At 45.5% G+C, this 19681-nt stretch overlaps 2 protein-coding genes across 9 annotated transcripts in view; one reads left to right on the top strand and one right to left on the bottom strand.

Moving 5' to 3' along the window:
- Positions 1–12985: 12985 nt before the first annotated feature.
- On the bottom strand, positions 12986–17610 carry SOWAHC (sosondowah ankyrin repeat domain family member C). Its single transcript, XM_084753576.1, has one exon. The coding sequence runs from the start codon at positions 17466–17468 to the stop codon at positions 15903–15905; it is 1566 nt and encodes a 521-aa protein (XP_084609702.1). The 5' UTR covers positions 17469–17610; the 3' UTR covers positions 12986–15902.
- A 30-nt stretch (positions 17611–17640) lies between these two features.
- The window catches only part of SEPTIN10 (septin 10), an 85919-nt gene continuing 83878 nt past the window's right edge, over positions 17641–19681 (top strand). The window contains exon 1 of one of the 8 annotated variants that reach the window (XM_084753581.1): positions 17641–17767. Coding sequence is in view for 5 of the 8 variants with exons in the window: in XM_084753578.1 (XP_084609704.1) it covers positions 18111–18140 (30 nt within the window). In the remaining 3 variants the exon portion in view is untranslated. Of the gene's footprint in view, positions 17768–17858; positions 18141–18322; positions 18343–19681 lie in introns of those variants that run through there. The other 7 variants (XM_084753578.1, XM_084753579.1, XR_014773766.1 and 4 more) reach the window with 7 other exon arrangements.

Raw genomic sequence — 19681 nt, 5'->3', positions numbered from 1 at the left:
TCCTTCCAACTCTAATAACGTTGTCCTTAAGCCTCCCTTTGAGTCTGTCCTTAAGTTCTGTTAGCCATGGGACTAAGAACTCCTAGACAGGATCCCAGTTCCCCTTGTATCACAGGCCTGCTGTCCTATGGAAGCCTGTCGTCGATTCCTGGATCATGGGGCCTCTTAGTTGCCAAGCGAGCCCTAAGTCCCATCACTTAAAACAAACAGAAGAGGAAGTCAACAAAACCAGGCTGGTGAAACCGCAGGGCTTTCACCTTAGTTAGGTTGTTCCTGGAGGTTCTGGGCCCAGAAATCAGCCCCGAAGTGGAAACTCTGAGCAGCTTTTGTTAGGCTCCAAGACTGTGTAGCATCACAGGACAATAACAGGATTCACAGGCCAGCAGGGTTCTAAATGTCACTGTGAATTCCACGAGGGAGTGAAGTTACTCTTTAGTTCCTTGGCAAAATTATTCCACAGAGTTTTTATTTTTAGGGTGCTGTATTAGTCAGGGGTTCTCTAGAACTGGGGCTCTCAACCTTCCTACCACTGTGACCCTTTAATACAGTTCCTCATGTTGCAGTGACCCCCTCAATCATAAAATTACTTTTGTTGCTACTTCATAACTGTAGTTTTGCCATTATGAATCATAATGTAAATATTTGTGTTTTCCAATGGTCTTAGGCAACCCTTGTGAAATAGTTGTTCACTCTCCCCCCTACCTCCCGCAAAGAGGTCTCGACCCACAGGTTGAGAACCACTGCTCTGGAAGAACAGGACTTATAATGAATCTCTCTCTCTCTCTCTCTCTCTCTCTCTCTCTCTCTCTCTCTCTCCGTCTGTCTTCCTATTTATATTTATATATAAAGGGGATTTATTAGAATGTCTTACAGTCCGTGGTTAAGCTAGTCCAACAATGGCTGTCTATCAACAGAAGGTCCAAGTTTCCAGTAGCTGTTCAGTTCACAAGGCTGGATGTCTCAGCTGGTCTTCAGTATCCTGAAGAAGTGGGCTCTACTGCCAGTGAAGGAACGGATGTGTTAGCAAGAGCAAGACCGGGAGCAAGCAGGCAAGGAAAGCAAGCTTCCTCCTTCCACACCCTTTATATAGGCTGCCGGCAGGTGACATGGCCCAGATAAAAGTGTGTTTTCACTCGGGAGGCAGAGTCAGGAAGATCGCTGTGAGTTCGAGGCCAGCCTGGTTTACAAAGCGAGTCCAAGATAGCCAAGGCTACACAGAGAAATCCTGTCTCAAAAAAAAAAAAACCAACCTCCCTCAAAAAAGTGTGGGGTCTTCCCACTTCAAATTATTTAATTAATTAAAAAAAATCCCCCATTGATGTACCCAGCCACTCAGGTTTTAGTTAATTTCAGATGTAGTCAAGTTGACAACCAAGAACAGCCATCACAAGGTGCCATTTTCTCTCGCTTGACCACTAATCTAAGGAACTGGAATACCAAGAGAGTGTAGGGTTGGTGCTATACTGTAAATGAGTGGGCTGACAGACTGGAGGCAGAGGCCGTGATGGTATAATAAACATTGCCAGCCTTCATCTATTTAGAATAAAAACAAGCAACTTGATTGTTTTTCTGAATTGGCACAGGGCTGCTCCAAGGAGCTGATACCTGATGAGAAAGCAACACCTGAAAGTCGTCCTTTTCAGCTCGAGACTTGTTTTTCTGCCTGACGTGAATTGCTGCTGCATTCCTAAGCAAAGGGTGCTACTGCTCAGCAAAGCAGAGGCAGGAAGTCTATTTGGTTCTAATGCTGGTGGTGACTGTGCCTTTCCCCCAGTTGGCTGAGGTCCCATCTCATAGCCTTTTTCGATTAGTTAGCCTTAAAAGAATTGGTCACAGGAAGAGAAGGAGGGGGCGGGGTGTATGGGAAGGGGTCACTGCTCTGGACCATCAAATTTCTGGAATGCAGCAAAAGGGTCTTTGTGTAAACTAAGGTTCTCATTGTTACTTTCTCTGTCTTTCTGTCTCTGTTGCATCGGGGGTGGGGGAGCTGGGGGTGGGGATGGGGCTAAAACATCTGAATAAAAGTCTTACAAGGTGGGGGAGACAAATGTATTTGAATTCCTTGTGAATGTAAGTTAAATAGTATTTGTTGGAAAAGAATCCTGTTTGTTGTTGTTGTTGTTGTTGTTGTTTTATAATAATTGTCTCCTGCATCCCAGCTCCCAGTACTATACACTCCCACTTTGAGAACTTTCTGCTCAGGGATACAGATGAAACGTCTGATTTTTCCCCCCAGCACACTCAGGAATGGTTGTAATACCTGCAAGACTTGGGGATGAGAATGTAATAGAGAACTTGCCTAGTGTGTGTAAGGTTATGTCCTCAACATCTCTCTCTCACACACACATACACACACATACACACATACATACATATACACATGCATACACACACACACACACACACACACACACACACACACACACACCAAAAAATAAAAGCAAAACAAACCGTCATTAATATACACACAGGAGAGCCAAAGGGACAGAAGCCCAAGGGTCAGAGCACAGATCTGCGTCTGGAGGCAGAGGCTGGAGTTTTAATTTTTCTTGTCTTTTTCAACGAACGAACTGTAGAGAGACACAAGGACAGTTACAGGAGAAGAGGCAGCTTACTAAATATTAAAAACCTGAGGAGTTAGCAGGTGTACCAGCTTCACCTATGGCCTTGCCTGGGGTAAGAAGGACAGAGACAGGGGCCATGCCACCTTTTATGGATCTTTCATGTAACATCTTCCTCTCCCAGGTTCCTATAATGAAGACTCGTTCAAGCCTGTGCCTAGTTTGGATGAAGCCAAGGTTAGCTAAGGGCCTGCGGTTTCCATTACCGCTGTCTTTCCTACGTTCATCTCCAAATATGCACCTCCCGCCTATTCCCAACTGCTGCAAAGGCACACTAGAAGTCTGATGGGAGATAAGCCTCCAAGGTGAGGGCAAACTTACGTCGCCTTCCTTTCCCCTCCCGAGGAGCCCGGTGTGCAGGTTCCCTGGGCTGTGTTCTCTCAGTTGCTTATACTTCTGGTCTCCAACTCGACCCAGGGAGTGGCCGGAGCTTTAGACAGCCAAGCCAAGCACTCACCCCAGGGCAAAATGTGGAAAGGGGGTGGGGGGTGGGGGTGGGGGTGGGGGAAGCAGTCATCCAGTAGAGAAGGGGGACTTAATTGGGTATCAGGAGGAGGAACACAGACTCTGAGTCTTACTGGGGTGCCAATGAGAGTTTTAGGTTTAAAAGAGGAGGAAGGGAAGGGAAGGGAAGCAAAGGGAAGCAGGAGGCATGCTTAGTTACGTTGTCTCCAAAGTAAGGTTCTCTCCGCTCTAGTTTTACAGAGTAGCGCCCCGGAAAGAAGTCCTTGTCTTAAGTGGACAAGCTAGACTCCATGAGATGATCGCTCTTGCTCCAGGGTGTGGCTATGGATGTTATAGATAACATCTTCACCCGCAGAGGCCTTCTGTCAGGTCACTGGTGCTGCAGGTGAGTTTCAGCCGCTAATCAGTGTGTGTTTGGTCAACCCCGCCGTTCTGGATTCCAAGATGACCACAGGCTGTAGGAAAGGAATAAGCTCGGCATCAACACAAAAGAACTCAAGACAAAGCGAAAGTGCCCAGCAAGGGAATTTCTTTTCTTTTCTTTCTTTCTTTCTTTTCTTTTCTTTTCTTTTTCTTTTCTTTTTTTTTTTCGAGACAGGGTCTCTCTGTGTAGCCTTGGCTGTCCTGGACTCACTTTGTATTCCAGGCTGGCCTCGAACTCACAGAGATCCACCTGCTTCTGCCTCCCAAGTGCTGGGATTAAAGGCATGCACCACCATGCCCGGCTGGAATTTATTTTCAAAAGGAACGATGCAGAACTTAAAACAGGCTAGCAAGCATGCACAGCCAAGATGGCCTCCGCTTTTAATGTATGTCTATTTATTTATTTATCCATATGCTTGTTTATTTGTTTTGAGTCAGGGTTTCTCTGTATAGCCCTGGCTGTCCTGGAACTCATTCTGTATAGCAGGCTGGCCTCACCCTGAGTGCTGGGATGAAAGGTGCGTCCTGCCAGGCAGTGGTGGATCACGCCTTTATCCCAGCATTCGGGAGGCAGAGGCAGGTGGATCGCTATGAGTTTGAGGCCAGCCTGGTCTACACAGTCCAGGACAGCCAGGGCTACACAGAGAAACCCTGTCTTGAAAAACAAAACAAAACAAAAAACCCCAAACCAAAACAAACAAATAAACAAACAAAAACAAAAACCCAAAAGGTGCATTCCACCACTGCCGGCCAGGCCTCTTCTTCTGACCTTAACTATTACTGTTTTGAGCAGACAGTGGGAGTTATAAAGATGGCAACTGTCCAGCTTAGAAGATAGTGTGCAACATCATCCTAATAAACGAAGGTTGAACCCAAATTACATACATAGGGTAATATAATAAATAAATTAGTATTATCAGCCAGGCATGGCAGCACATACCTTTAATCCAGCACTCGGGAGAGAGAGGCAAGTGGATCTCTTTGAGTTGCAGGCCAGCCTGGTCTACACAGTGAGTTCCAGGACAACCAGGGCTATGTAGAGAGACTCTCTTTCAAAACAAAACAAAACAAAACAAAACAAAACAAAACAAAACAAAACAAAAAAACCCAAACCAAACAAACAACCCCCCCAAAACCCCAGAAAGTTAGTATTCCTGTGTACATATTAAACCAGTAGGCCTTATAAGTTCCTAAGAAAACATAAGGGAAGCCTTTGTGACTTATGCAGCATGCAGAGTTATGGATCATAATCATCGATGAATTGATGCTTACAGCGTCTAACGGAATTTAGCTGACTGTGATACCGGAGTTAGTACTGAGAGATTTTAGACAGAGGGCTATAATGGAAGTTTTGGTTTCTTTGTAAATTCAGTTATGTTATGAATACGTTTCTGTTTTAATCCCAAGTGTGAGGCTTTAGTTTGGGCTTTGGTGTGTTCACAGCTGATAATTGTATCGTGTATGGTGTGGTCTTTGCCAGCTGGTAACAGCTTGCCTCCGGCACACGGAGAGGGGTGTGGTCTAGGACTCTGAGGAAGATAAATAGGAGATTGTGGAGAGAGAAGGTGTGGTTTGGGGTCGTGGCCTGTAGCAGTTTGGAGAGACCAGAGCCCGATGTGGCAGATGGAGAGAAACATTTCGATGTATCACCTCTGAAGCAATGGATTGCTGCCTTTGCTGTTGCTGGAGATTGGTACTGCCCCTGCTGCCTTTGTTGTTGATGGAGATTGGTACTGCCCCTGCTGCCTTTGCTGTTGCTGGAGATTGGCACTGCCCCTGCTGCCTTTGTTGTTGATGGAGATTGGTACTGCCCCTGCTGCCTTTGTTGTTGATGGAGATTGGTACTGCCCCTGCTGCCTTTGCTGTTGCTGGAGATTGGCACTGCCCCCAGAGAACCCAATTGACCCTAAACAGCTGGGAGAAGTAACGGGGTCTGTGCCCCATCTCTTCACTAACATTCTTTCCCATACTCAGGGTTAAGGGGTTGGTGGAAGGGAGGTAGCAGGGTAGAGTTAAAAAACAAGTGAAAGCTGGGTGTGGTGGCACATGCCTTTAATCCCAGCACTCGGGAGGCAGAGGCAGGCGGATAGCCATGAGTTCGAGGCCAGCCTGGTCTACAAAGTTAGTCCAGGACAGCCAAGACTACACAGAGAAACCCTGTTTCGAAAAAAGAAAATGTCAACAGAGGGCTCCTTTTATCCTTTCTGTGCATGACCACCCCATTAGATGGTTTGACTATAGGCACCTTTATATCATGAGATAAACAAAAGTAGCTTTATTGGAAACAGTTTACCTCTTTGCTGCTCCCAAGAATGCAATGCCTTTCCTGGGATACTCTGTTGTTTTCTTTCTCCCTGTCACAGAGTCAGGGGGCAGCCTGACCCAGGGTAGGGGCTTTGGAGGAAACTTTTGAGACAAACATGCTTTGGTCTGAAGTGGATGGATGAAATCCTATCCCCAGAGCCAGCTTTTCCGTGAGCTAAACAGCATATGACAATATCTCAAGATTATCCATTGGGTATTTCTTTCTCTGTAAGACTGCACCAAGTGATGGACATATCCTTAACCAGTTTGTGTGTGTCTGTAGATGGGGTAGACAACCTAGAAAGTATTCTCACTCTTATAATGATTCTATGAGGGAGGGAGAAGGGAGATACCTTGGTTTCTTTGTTGGTTAAATCTCTCTCTCATATATATATATATATATATATATATATATATATATATATATATATGTATATATGTATATATAAGATATATTCCATACATATGTATTTCTCTCATGGCCCTTTTTAATAAGTACCTGTAACCTAGAGGCCATTAATATTAAACAGAAGCCATAAAACCAGACATCTAAGGCACTCAGAAAATGGTGGCATCAAGTTATTTATTTATTTGTCTTTACTTTGTCTATGTCTTTATAACTGAAAAGTAGAAACAAAAGCAAAGGGATCCAGGCTTGGAGGTGCACAACAAAGGCAGACCGTGTGCCCAGGGCGAAGGAGTCCAGAGGACAGGAAGGCTGTCCTGTCACAGTTAGAGGAAGCAGGCCTGGAGACTCAGAAGAAAGGAGCCACGCACAGCTAGCTTCTGTTTCCAGTCTCCAGCCCAGCTAAGGGACTTCCCACACAGAAAAACTGGCAAACAGCCCTTGGCCACTCCGAGGTGGAGCCCTGCACTCACCAGCTGGCAAGGCTGCCCGATGCCGAGGCTCTCAGCAAGGGTAAAGAAGTGGGAGGCTTACTCCTCTCCGGCCCACACTGCAGTTTCTGCTCTGATGGCTCCCACAGCCCACAGACTGACCTGGCCTGGCCAGAACCTTGTAGGGTTTGGCTAGGAAGACTTACGGCTGTCTTATCACAGCAGGAGAGGCCCTTCCTTTACTTTTATTTATTTATTTATTTTGTTTTTTTTTTCCAGACAGGGTTTCTCTGTGTAGCCCTGTCCTACACTCACTTTGTAGACAGGCTGGCCTCGAACTCACAGCGATCCGCCTGCCTCTGCCTCCCGAGTGCTAGGATGAAAGGTGTGCCTTCCCTTCCTTTTAAAGACACCAGAACCATTTTATTCTGAACAGGATTCAAAACCCTTTCCTCTTTACAGAAAAGGTCCCAGAGCTTAATTGGATATTTTGTGTCAAGAAGACCTGCAGGATAGCAGCTGCACTTTGGAGGCCCAGATGGGGCCAGCTTCAGGGGTCAAAGTGACTTTGTAATCTAATTTATCCTGCTTAATCCAGCTGAACTGTCAGCTAATTTCTTCTCAGAAAGTTTTCCCTAAGCACCCTGGACAAAGGGAGTCTACAACACAGAGAGTTCTCTGGGTCTGCTTTGACCTGTAGATGAACCTTGGTTGTTTGGCTTTCCGGGAATTTGCATTTACTTACAGTTAGTGCACCGGAAGACCCCAAACCCTAGTGTCTACCTTTCCCCTACCCAGCCTCAGTCTCCGGAAAAGACGGCTTGGCAGATGATTATAAATTACTGCATATCTGACAGTACAGAGGATTCCTTCCTAAGGAAATGTGATCTCCATTGTTACCAAGGGGGTTGCTGCCACTGTGATCTGGTAGTGTCTGGAGATGGAAAGCAAGAACATGGCCTGCTGTCTAGACCTAGCCCTTCCCTGTGCTCATAGGTTGTGGTTTTTTTGGGGGTGGGGTGGGGTGGGGTGGAGTGGGGTGCCCATTGGCTTTATTCCTAAGGTAACTGTGATCCACATGGTTCATGCCTGCATGGTCTTTATCCTTTGAATGTCATAGTAATTGCATCCACCTGTCTGCTGCCTGAGCAGTCGTGGCTAAATTCCACCACTCAGGATGCTATCTTTCTCACTGAAAGTGTACTTTGTGGAGTGTGTCCCACTGTCTTTTGCGCAGGGCTTTTCAAGGCTCCTGGACCTTCCCACTCCCAACACATTTCTTTTTCACAGCCTTGGTAGAGGGTGTCTCTAGGAAGATATAGTCAGGTGACAGGCAGGACAAACACAGAAGGTAAGTTCCTTTCAACTTTCTCATATTATTAAATCTTCTGGATTCCTTTTGGTTTTAACAGCCTACTTTGTTAAATGTTTGCCCTAGGTTTCAGTGAACCAACCAATCATTATTGCTATACGCAGCTCTTCAAGGCAGTGGATTATACGCAAATATTGGACATTAGTACCTCTAGCAACAGATATGGTCAATCCTGGAATTTTATTTTATATTCTTGTGGCTATGCATTTAACCAGTGTATAAGCGGCCTCCTCTAGAAACAGACCTCAGCTGCATGGATCTGACTCTAGGTTTGAAACGTAATGAGCAGAGAAGACAGAGAAGCCCTTGGCGTTTTCTCATAAGGCAACTGCCCACGTAAGGTCCAGTGGCAATAACTGGTGAATGACCTCACCAGTGTGGAAGATAATGTTTCTGCTGACAAGCAAAGGAGGTGGATTCAGGGCTCAAGGTTCTCAAATTGATTTCTGTTTCTTTGTTTTTGGTCCGGTTGCTGCTGTTGACAGGGTCTTGCCATGAGCCTCTAGGGAGTTGCTTGAGTTAAGAGCCTGGTCTCTAGCAGTGCCAACAACGAGACTCTGCTATGAAGGAATCCACAACAGGCCAATTAAAAGGAAACGACAGGGAAAAAGTGGAGAAAGGATATCTGCACTCCATCTTCAGGGGCCCAACATGAGGTTTAAATAGAGAGCAGAGCTGTGCCCTGCTAAACAGTCCTTCTCACGGTGTGGTCCTGGTCATATTATCATCTCCAGGAGTTTCAGATTCTTCTGCTATGTGGTCTGACAAGTCAGCACTGTAGGAAATAAAAAACAAGTACCCTCCCATGGCTGCCCTGCCCACCGCCCCTCTGCCCACCGCCCGCCCCCCCCCCAAGTCATGATGGATAGGGCCAGAAGAACCACAGAATTTGACAAAGCATGAGTTTGGCAATGCCATTTCCTTCACATTTAAATCTGTGCCCTCTAACAGTCCTAAGGGAGCTTAAATCAAGCCTCTCTGAATCAGCCAATATGAGAGAGAATTAAACAATGGGAGAACTGTGGCTGAAGCGTCATTAAAAAAAAAAGAAAACAGACAGCTTAGACTAGCTAGTGTAAACAATGCTGCTGGCTTTAACTGTGGAGTTATCCTTGGCTGCCCAGCAGGACCCGGAAAAGATTAAAGCAGTGGTATAGTGGCTCCCAGGACGCATGAGTCAGACAGCAGAGGTGCCTGGCTCTGGATCTGGAGGACGGGTGGCCAGCATAGGGGAAGCTTCTCAGCTACAAAGCTTTGCCTTTACAAGTAATCATGATGTATTATATATACCTACACATGCACTCTAGCTAGAGGACTGAAAGAGCACATACATACATGTGCGTACGTGTGAATACATACTCATTCTCGCGCTCCCTCCCTCCCTCCCTTTTCTCTTGCTCAGTAGAGTGGTACAGATGTTAACCAGTCTTTCCTACAGTAGCAACACCACTATATTATAGAGATGGATAATCATAGACTGCATATTTATATTTCTCTAGCTAGAACTTGCCTATCTACTAAACCTCAACTTCTCATTGTGTAATTCAGGACTGAGTTATCACGGAGGGCCAGGCACGGCAGCTCTCAGAGGTGCTGTGAAAGTATTAATATTTAATATTAACTCATATAATTATTAAGGCATATACAAAAGGAATTAATTTATTAATATTAACCTATGCTGGTTATTAATACAGTGGCAGTCATTCCTTAACCTGCTATTTTATAAACTAAGAGACAAAAACTTGTTAGATTTATAAGACTTAAAACACCATGGCTGGGCAGGTATCAACCCTCTAAGCTATTTTGTTTATTTCCCATATGAAATCTCCATAAATACTTGCACACGTTCCACTTGGGCTGCTTCTGCTCCACAGGCCAGCCCTCAGAGCAAGTTGCTCTTGCCTACATGCTCCTGGTTATGCTAACCAGAGGCAATCTGTTCCTCTCTTCCTCAAGGTCCTGTGACTACCTTTCTTCTGTCAAGCCAGGCTATCAGCAACTTTATTACCCAATCAGTAAAGATCTTGTGGGGCAAGCAATTAACACCTGACTACATAGCAGCTCCAGATCACCTCCAACACAGAGGCAAACTGGATCACAGTTACCAGTACAGAAATTTCCAGACCACTATCAAGACTGCTTAGTTTTATTTACTATGTTGCAAGCTTAGAGACGCAGAAAAGGTTGTTGTTGTAGGGGTGTTTTTTCCACACTGGGAAGCAAACATTTGAACATTCTGGGCATGCTTTTTACTGAGCTGCATTCAGTTCCCAGAAAGGCATTCTGATGAGGACTTCCAGGTTTTGATTTGAACATCAAGTTGGGTTAAAAAAAAAAAAAAACTTATATGACCCTTCTTCATCCAGTTTGTGAAGAGCTGCTTAACGTCATTCTTGTACCAGGCTGCCTTTGGTTAAAGCTTTGGTCAGCATGGCTTATTGCTTCTTGAACAAACGGAAAAAAAAAAAAAAAAAGTCAAGAAACCATGCTTTAAAATGATTAAAATTGATTTAAAATTTTTACTTTTCAGAGCGTTGCCTTGCTACTATTTTCATCTTTCTTTTAAGATTTGTTCATTTGTATTTTATGTGCATGAGTATTGGCTTGCATTTATGTATGTATGTAAGACTGAGTGTTCTGTCTCATGAGGTAGCCCACTGCCTTGTTTACAATGATTATTAGAAATTTCTTGCCAGGCGTGGTAGTGCACGCCTTTAATCCCAGCACTCGGGAGGCAGAGGCAGGCAGATCACTGTGAGTTCGAGGCCAGCCTGGTCTACAAAGTGAGTCCAGGACAGCCAAGGCTAACACAGAGAGACTCTGTTTTGAAAAGCCCCTGCCTCCAAAATTTCTCTATGAGGAACAATGTGGTCAAACACACACACACACACACACACACACACACACACACACACACACAAACACACACACACACACACATGTGCGCGCATGCAAAATAGTGAGTAAATAAATAATGCCTTCTCCAACCAAAGTTCTCTATGATAACTAAGCTTTATTTCACTATCCCATTTTCTTTGGGGGGGGGGGTAGCGACACAGAATCAGTATCTATTTGTATACTCAACTGTACTTATAATAAAAAAGGCCAGCTAGCATATTGTGCCAAGAAAACAAGGCATGGCTTTTTTTGTAGTTGAACTTAGTTGTTAAATCTTTTAAGTTGCTCGCATAGAAAAATCCTAATATAGCTGATCTCACTTCCAGGGTTGGAATAAATTACTGTTCATTTGGTTGAGTAGCAGATGAAGAGGTTGGCTGACATTTAAGAGGTATATTGCATGAAAAAATACTTTTTAATCTACTTAGCATGTCTGTTACTAAGTTATCCATAGGGCTAATGCTATGAAATAGTGAATGCTTCCATTTAAAGACCTACTTACACAATGCTTTAAACATGATAGGCATTAGGCAAGGTGAGGCCCTTGCCACACACTCCTCAACAGTATCTTAAAGCAGAAAAGTAGGAAACTGATGAACAAAATAGAAAAGCCCCCTTTTGGAATGACATTGACATTTAAAAAGACAACCAAGGGGAAAATGTATGGTGACATGAAAGAGGAAACAGAAACAAATTCACAGCCTTCTAATACTCTTATAATGATTTGACTAATCACCAAAGACCACTTTTTATCTCTTTTAAAAAATTTTATGTGCACCTATGTGTGCTCATGGGTACACTGAGAGACCCGGGGAGGGTGCTGGATCCCTGGTAGCTGGAGTTATAGATAGCAGTGATGGGAACTGAACTTGGGGTCCCCTGGAAGCAGCAAGCACTCTGAACTGCAATGCTAGCTCTCTGGCCCCCTTTTCTTTCTTTCTTTTCTTTTCTTTTTTTTTTTTTTTTTTGAGACAGGGTCTCTCTGTGTAGCCTTGGTTGTCCTGGACTTGCTTTGTAGACCAGGCTGGCCTCAAACTCACAGTGATCCTCCTGCCTCTGCCTCCCAAGTGCTGGGATTAAAGGCGTGCACGCCAGCATGCCCAGCCTTTGGCCCCTTTTCATCTTTTTAATGAACACATAACATAACAGGCGCTACTATGACATTTTCACACATTTAACGTAGACTTGGCTTATATTCACCCATGATCCTCTCTTGTTCTCCGTTCCCTTCTGTCCCATTTCTCCTAATAACATCCCTTCTACTTTGTGTGTGTGTATATACACACAGTATATATGTTTTGGGTTTTCAAGAGAGTTTCCTCTGTGTAATATCCCTGGCTGTCCTAGAACTCTCTTTGTAGACCAGGTTGGCCTCAAACTCACAGAGATCCACTGGCCTCTGCCTCCAGAGTGCTGGGATTAAAGGTGTGCGCCACCACGCCCGGCCTGTGTGTGTTTGTGTATGTGTGTGTATACATAATATAGGTGCTTCATGAGTGAAAACATGAGATACTTTTCTGAGTCTAGCTCATTTAGCTTAACATAATCTCCAGTCTCATGTATCTTCCTGCAGTTGGCATAATTTAAAAGAACTTTGGTTTTCAGCAAATTCCCAGAGTATTTAATTTTGGGATTCACCTCTGTGATGGTTAACATTGAGAGGATGTAGACTCACGTAGGAAACAAGCAGTTGGGCAGGCCTCTGAGCGATTACCTTAAGGTTAGCCTTTGCCCATGCCTGTGAGCACCCTACGGAGTTAGCCATTTCCCAACCTCCACGGTTTTTCTTTTTAAAAGATCCTGTTGTTTATTCAAAGAGACTCCTTCATCATCGCTGCCAAACTAAAGCAGTTTTTCAAAAATTTATAGGAAAGACAAACGTTTCAGGAAGGAAGACTCATCAGGCCCCGGACCTTCATTTCCTACCTATAAACTCAGGACACTGTAGCTGTATCCTTAGCAAGTAGGAAAGGAATCAAACAAAAACGAAACTTTGGAAAGCATTTTGCGAACCATAAAACACTGCACACGTAAAGCAGCTAAAGGACCACAGACACTTAGACAATTTAATTTCTACTATGAACATTTATTTTGACAAACTTTACAGATTCTTAAACTCACACATTTTCACTTACTGAAAAAACAGAAGACAAACACCATACTCCAGTATTTCAGGAGTGAATACACTAGTACCACATTAGCTGCTTATGTACCATAAGAGCAACTGACATTCATAGTCACGGGCGTACCTGGAAGACACACAATCAAGCTTGTTCTTAAACTACACAGACTCTTGTCAATAGATGCCTGTATTTATGTATGGGAGATACAATTTTGTGATTATCAAATTATACAAACCATTATTTTGACTCTTGATTTGGAAATAAGAGGCGTGGGTTAAGTAGCTTAAAATCTTACACTTGCTACACAAAGTACCACTATGACAAGGAATGCTAGAAGTTCCCCTTTTGTGCTTATAAATGTAAACTTACTAATTGTGTGTGTTTGTGTGTGTACCTTGTGTGAGTTCAGGGATGCATATGCATGGCACACACGTGGCGGTTGGAGGACCATTTTCAGAATTTAGCTCTCGCCTTCCACTGCGGGTTCTAGACAACCACTTTTATCTGCTGAGCTGTCTGGCCAGCCCAGGAATGATTCCAGAAACATTGTAATGTTTAATCATAGTTTTAAAATCTTTAGTGTGAAAAGCAAGTTAAATGATGTATTTGTTTGGTATCTGAAAATCTAGCAATTATAGGTTTTATTTAATTAATTACTAGCACACATGTGAAGGGCGTAATAACAACCTTTATACGGTTCTGAAACATTACTTGTGTATTTGCCTCAGCATGGAATTTAAAAGTCCTGGATGAGAACCGTAAGCTTATTCTGGACTAGATATGGTCAACACGTCTAGACATGGAACACATGATTGCTTTTCCCTATATATACAGAAAAGTGCTTATCAATGTACATAGTCTACTTCTTAAATCCTAAAACAAAGATAAAAACATGACTTAGATATGTGAGCACGAGCGCATGTGTGCCAGTGTGTGTGTTTGTGTAGTGTGGGCACGAGAATGTTTGGGAGCACCCATGTGTGCTTGCTTACTCTGAAGCCAGAATAGAATGTCAGCTGATTTCCTCTCTGCCTTTCTGCCCTGGCACAGCCTTCTGATCCACAAGTTGCTGTTTCAGGTAGGCTGGTTAGGCACTGGGCTCTCAGGATCTGATCTGCCTGTCTCACCCCATACTGTTGGGTTACAGGCACCCTCAACTAGGCATGACCTTTTATATGGGTGCTGGGGACTCAAACCCAGGTCCTTGTGCTTGCAGAACAAGTGCTCACACTCACTGAGCCTCTCCCTAGCCACAACTTAGATATTTCATGAGTATCTTCAATCCACATCTGAACAATTTTAATTGCTGCCTTTAGAGAGCCGTGACAAATCCTTTAGACACTTCTATGGCTTGGGAGGGTTAGTTAATAACAACATGCTGCCGCTCTGTGAACCATGCCGTCCCCTTCACTCCGTGCACTCACTGGGCTGCTCACTTACTCCTCTGTCTTGTAGGCTGTAACAACTTAAGTTTCAGCAATCAGACCAGAAAGACCGAGAGAGAAGAATTTGGTCAAATCAGTCTCCCACGGCAATCTTGTTACAAGATTTAATACGTTTGTAAGTTAAATTTTAAAATAATTACAAAGCCATTTACTCCAGCACAAATGAATGGAATGTAATTAAGGATCACAGTTATAAAAGTCATTAATTTTAAGGAATAGTATTTTTTCATTTCTATATAAGGAAATTCAGTAGCTAGCAGCATTGAAATACAGAAATGGCCCCATTTCTCTTTCCTTTTATTCCTTTTATAAAGTATAATAAACTGCCCAGTTTAAAATGGGCCGACTAGCCTTTCTGTAACTACACCATAGCTCTTTGAGAAGATACACGAAAAGAAAGAAAAATGAAAGATTTAACATTTTGAACATTCACAAAATGTTGCTACAAAACATAGAGACTATGAATGTATTAATAAAGTTAAAATATCTCTGACATGAGAACCATGTTAAGTTGATTTAATAATTACTTCACAGAAGCATAGGCTTATTAATACTTACGCTGAGTTTTGCTATTTTCTAAACAAGAAAGTTTAAGTAATAAGCAAATCAGTTTTAAGTATTGTAAGCTTCATCAAAAAAGAATCCCTAGAGTACAAACCCCAGAAAGTTTAGAATTTAAGAGTAGCAAAACAAGTTAGTGATAATCAAGACATACACATTTAAAAAAAAAGTACCATAGGTTGCTAAGTGCTCTTCTACTTAAATAAAAAAGTTGTGGTTAATAATGTACCATATACTGAATAGTATTATGTAGGCACAAACCAGAATACAGTAACTCAAAAGCAAATGCTTATTTCTTCAGTTTGGTGACTAAAAGCGAAATTGCCTTTCACTTTTAAAAATGGGAACCGCTACTTACAAGTAAGACACCAACAGGGTTCCCATCTCGGTTCACATAATTCTCATTTGTAGCTTCACATTTCAACTCTGACCTGGACGTTCTTTAGCACCTTAGGCAAGTGCCAACAGTAGAAAGTCAGGGCAGCCTGTGGTTTTGTTCACTTCCGAACATTACCGGGTTCAGTTTGCGTTTTCTGACTTGAAATGGTCCTTACTTTGCATGGTATCTAGCAAGGGGAGTCTCAGTCATTGATCAATTCCAGTTCTCGAAAGTTCCAGGTTACAAGCGTGGGGTGGGGGAAGAGAGGCACGAATCAATGTGTTATGAATCATTTAAAAGACATTTTCTTGCCCCAGAATGCTATCTTGAAAGGATTACTACAGCTCCACCCCGTGCCTGCAAGTTAAAAAGCATAATTTATCCTGTCTTTTCTGGTTCCACTTCTTATCCACACGTAGTATTATTCTACCTTGAAGACAAATAAACCTTAGCATTTCTAGCGTGAATTATTTTTTACCCAAATACATTGGACTTCGGTCTCAGTTTGAAGGAAGACGAGTAGCCTTTAAGAGACCTTTCCTCTTCCTCCTCCTCCCCTTCCTCCAGTGGCTGCTCAGCATCCTTGAATGAGGGAGTGGTGTGAATGATCTGGGTTCGGAAGCGAATTTTGTTGAGTCGGGGCTTCATCCGTCCACTCGAGCTGCCGGAGGCTTTGCGACTTGAATCTTTGGCTTTGCTCCCGGCCCAGCCCTCAGAGAGGTGGTGATGATGGTGATGTTCAGCTCCGTCTTCCGTGGCCTGCGAGAGTTTGTAAGTGATGAGGTGTGACGGGAGCACCTTTGACAGTCTCCAGCGCCCGCTCCCGCGGCCGGTGGCGCTGTCTCCATCATCTTCGTCCAGGGCTCCCACCAGGTTCTTTATCTCCTCTGCAATGCTCTCACTCAGATACTGAGAGGCCTTTTTCCCGCTGTAGTCCCTGATGTCTACATCTGCGTCGTAGGCTCCCACGAGCAACTTCACCACCTCTACGTGCCCGTGCATCGCTGCCAAATGTAGGGCAGTGTAGCCTCCGCTCGACCTGGCATTGATGTTCACTGGTAGCTGGTGTTTGCTGGCAAAGTTGACCAGCATGGCCAGGAGCTCCTGCCTGCCGTGCTTGGCGGCCCAGTGGAGACAGGTGAAGCCGGTGATGAAGTCTCGCTTCGACAGCAGCCCAGGCTCACAGGCGAGCAGCCCTTCCAGGCTGTCCCACTTACCCTCCGAAGCCGAGAGCATCCAGGCGTGCTCGAGAGGATCCAGCGTAACCGAGCCCCCGCCGGTACTCTCCTCTTCTGCGGAGGACGAAGCCAACGAGGCGCTATCGGAGTCGCCCCCTCCTCTGCTGCGACCCCCTGCAGAGAAGCTCCCAGCGCTACCGTCCCCCGGACCCCCGCTTCGCTTTAACTGCGGGGAGCTGCCCATCACCAGGTCCCGAAAGTTCTGACGGGCCGATCTCGGTGCATTTGGCCCGTGAGGAGAACTGCCCCCTTCAGCTTCCTCACCTCCGTGTGGAGGGAGTTTAAGGTTCTCGCTGGGCCCCGGGCCCGACGCCCAGGACACTGCCTGGACCTCCTGTTGCGAGTCCTTACTCTGGGCCCCACTTTGAGCAGGGGCCAGAGGCTCCCGGTCGCTCAGTTCGTCACCCAGTCCGGGAGACAACTGTGATGGATCTGTCTCTTTCTGGAGCTGGCTACCCTCGCATGGTTCCTCAGCAAGCGGCCGGATTTCAGGCTCCTCCTCCTCAGTCACCTCGATACGCGGGGGGTCCCGGGGCAGCTCGGCCTCACGAAGAGGGGGGTCCCCCGTACAGAACCTTTTCTTGAGATGCACATACTTGGTACCATCCGCGGGATCGGTGCGCACAGTGGCCACCGCGTTGACCAGCTCCTTGAAGTGTTCCCGGGCGCGGGTGCGCTGTTCGCGCGGGCCACCCAGGGCGTCCCTGAAGTGTTGCACCAATTCCGAGTGTCGGGCCCGGCCCCCGCGCTCGGCAAGAAAGCGCAGGACCGCCTCAGAGCTCGGCTCTTGCGGACCCTCCATGCCCGGCAGCTCAGTGTCTCTCAGGCCCAGGACGGCTCAGCCCGACACCATAGCCAGGCGTCAGGAGGACCAGAAGAGCGGCTGGACGCACGCGATCCCAGCTTTAAGAGTCTGAGTCCCCCGAGCGCAGACGCCGCCTCGCTGGGGCAGTGTCCCAGTAGACACGCCCCGCCACGCCCACTTCCGCTTGGGCCTCAATCTCTGCGCCAGTCTGCGGCTCCCCCCCCTCCGAGGTCCCGCCCACTTCCGGGCTCCGCGCGGGCTCCCAATCACTGCTTCCGCCTGTGGCGGGAGTTGAGGTACCTAGAGTTTTTTCTCCTCGAGTCCCATGTTTCACCCTCCCTGCTCCCCGGCTTTTCGTCTAAAATGTCCGGGTGGGTGGGGCTGGGGAACCACACCCGGGAGAGGCTCGCTCGGAGCGCGGGAAACGCCGGGCAGGCGCTGGCGCATTCCCACAGCCGTCGCCGCTTGGCCCCGCCCCAGCCCCTCCGCCGAGGCCGCCCCGCCCATTAACGGCTGCGGGGCGCTCCGCCCGCCCCGCGCCCCGCCGGTTACGCCCAGCGGGTCTCTCTCCCCAGCGGACGGGGACGCGCGTTTGAGTCCGGGCCTGAGACCACCGCTTCGCTACGTCTCGCCAGGGCTATGGCCTCCCTCGACGAGGTGCGGCAGCTGGTGAGCCCGCGCCCTTGTATTCCCCGCTCCCGGTGGAACTCCCCGAGTCCCCGCCCTCCCCGCCCCGCCCGGTCGCCTCCCGAGCCAGCGGGATTGTGACCGTGCGGCTCCGGGACTCTGCGTGGCTGGCGGTGGAGAGTGGGCTTCCTGCCGCCCCAGGGCGAGGAGTTCTGCCGAGCGACTGCATGTTGGGGCGCGGGGGGCAAGTTATTTTTGCCAGGCTTGCTGGTTCTGGCCGAAGTGTGTGTGTGTGTGTGTATAAATTAATCCACCGTGGTGATTGCTGTCTGTCATTTTGTAACGGTTTTTTATATTTGAGCAGGCCCTGGAATCCGCAGTTGCGTACACGATGTACGTGACTGCTAACCGGAAAGTCGGCTTCCCTAGTTTTTCCAAAGCTTGCGGGTTTTTATTGTACTGCTTGGTGGTTCTGATTTGCTTTCCCATCCCCATGAAATTAAAAGTACACATGACTGATCCTATATTTTGTGCGTTTCAAATAACTTTTGCATAACTTGTCTTACTTGATATTGGATAGTCAGCCATAGTTATCCGAATGGCCGCACTATTCTCATACTGCCAAGCTCTTGGAATCTTATCTTTGTTCCCATCATTTTAGGACTGTACATGGAGTCTTCCACATGCTGCACGGGGTAGAATAGCCTGTTTTTACTCCCCTAATAGCTGCATACAGTAGATGACTTTTTTTTCTACTTAAAATTCTAATCTTACCTTTATCCAACATTAATGAAAATAATCCTCTTAACTGTTAAATACTTTGCCATTGGTAGTACTTTTTTTTTGGTGCCAGATTCGTAATCTCAAGTAATAATATTCCAATAAACATTTTCCAAGTAACTCTCTACTTATCTGAGACTAGTGGCTCTTATTATTTTTCCGTGTTTCGTTTTAGTTGTAGAACTTTATTTCATTAGACTAAAATAAAAATAATAAAAACATGTAAATGCTATAATTTCTGTGTGAAGTTGGACCATGACCATTGACATGAAAAACCGTCATATTCTTTTGCTATAGAAACCTTAATTGCTATCCAGTAAAACCACCCTCTCGTGAAAAATATCACCCATTTAGTGATTTACCAGTACCATCTAATTCTTAAGAATGATGAAACTTTGATTTCTTGCTAGATGTATCCTTACTAATACAAATTATTGCGGGTCTCCCCACCCCCCTTCCAAACAACCACTGGACACAGTAACTGCATTTTTATCGACCACCTATATTTGCCATGATGTCTACTGTGGTGAATTATTTGATTTCTACATGTGAATGGAGCTTTACCATATTTTTAATCTGTTTATTGCTTCAAATAGGAAGAGGTTTATATTATGGCTCGTATGCTTTTATAGAACTATTATTTACAATTAATAACAGCAGCATTTATAGGTGCAGTTCTGCCATGAGGTACATACTCTTCTGAGGAGCAACAGTCCTAGTTTTATCAGCTTTTCTTTACATTGGTTTTGATTTAGTCGGATGACTCTGAGACATCTCAGTTGATAAAGCTATGTTATTATCAT

Source organism: Acomys minous (assembly GCF_964271855.1).
Source record: "Acomys minous genome assembly, chromosome: 13".
In the NCBI taxonomy this organism is placed as follows: domain Eukaryota; kingdom Metazoa; phylum Chordata; class Mammalia; order Rodentia; family Muridae; genus Acomys; species Acomys minous.
This window is presented reverse-complemented; position numbering and strand designations above follow the sequence as displayed.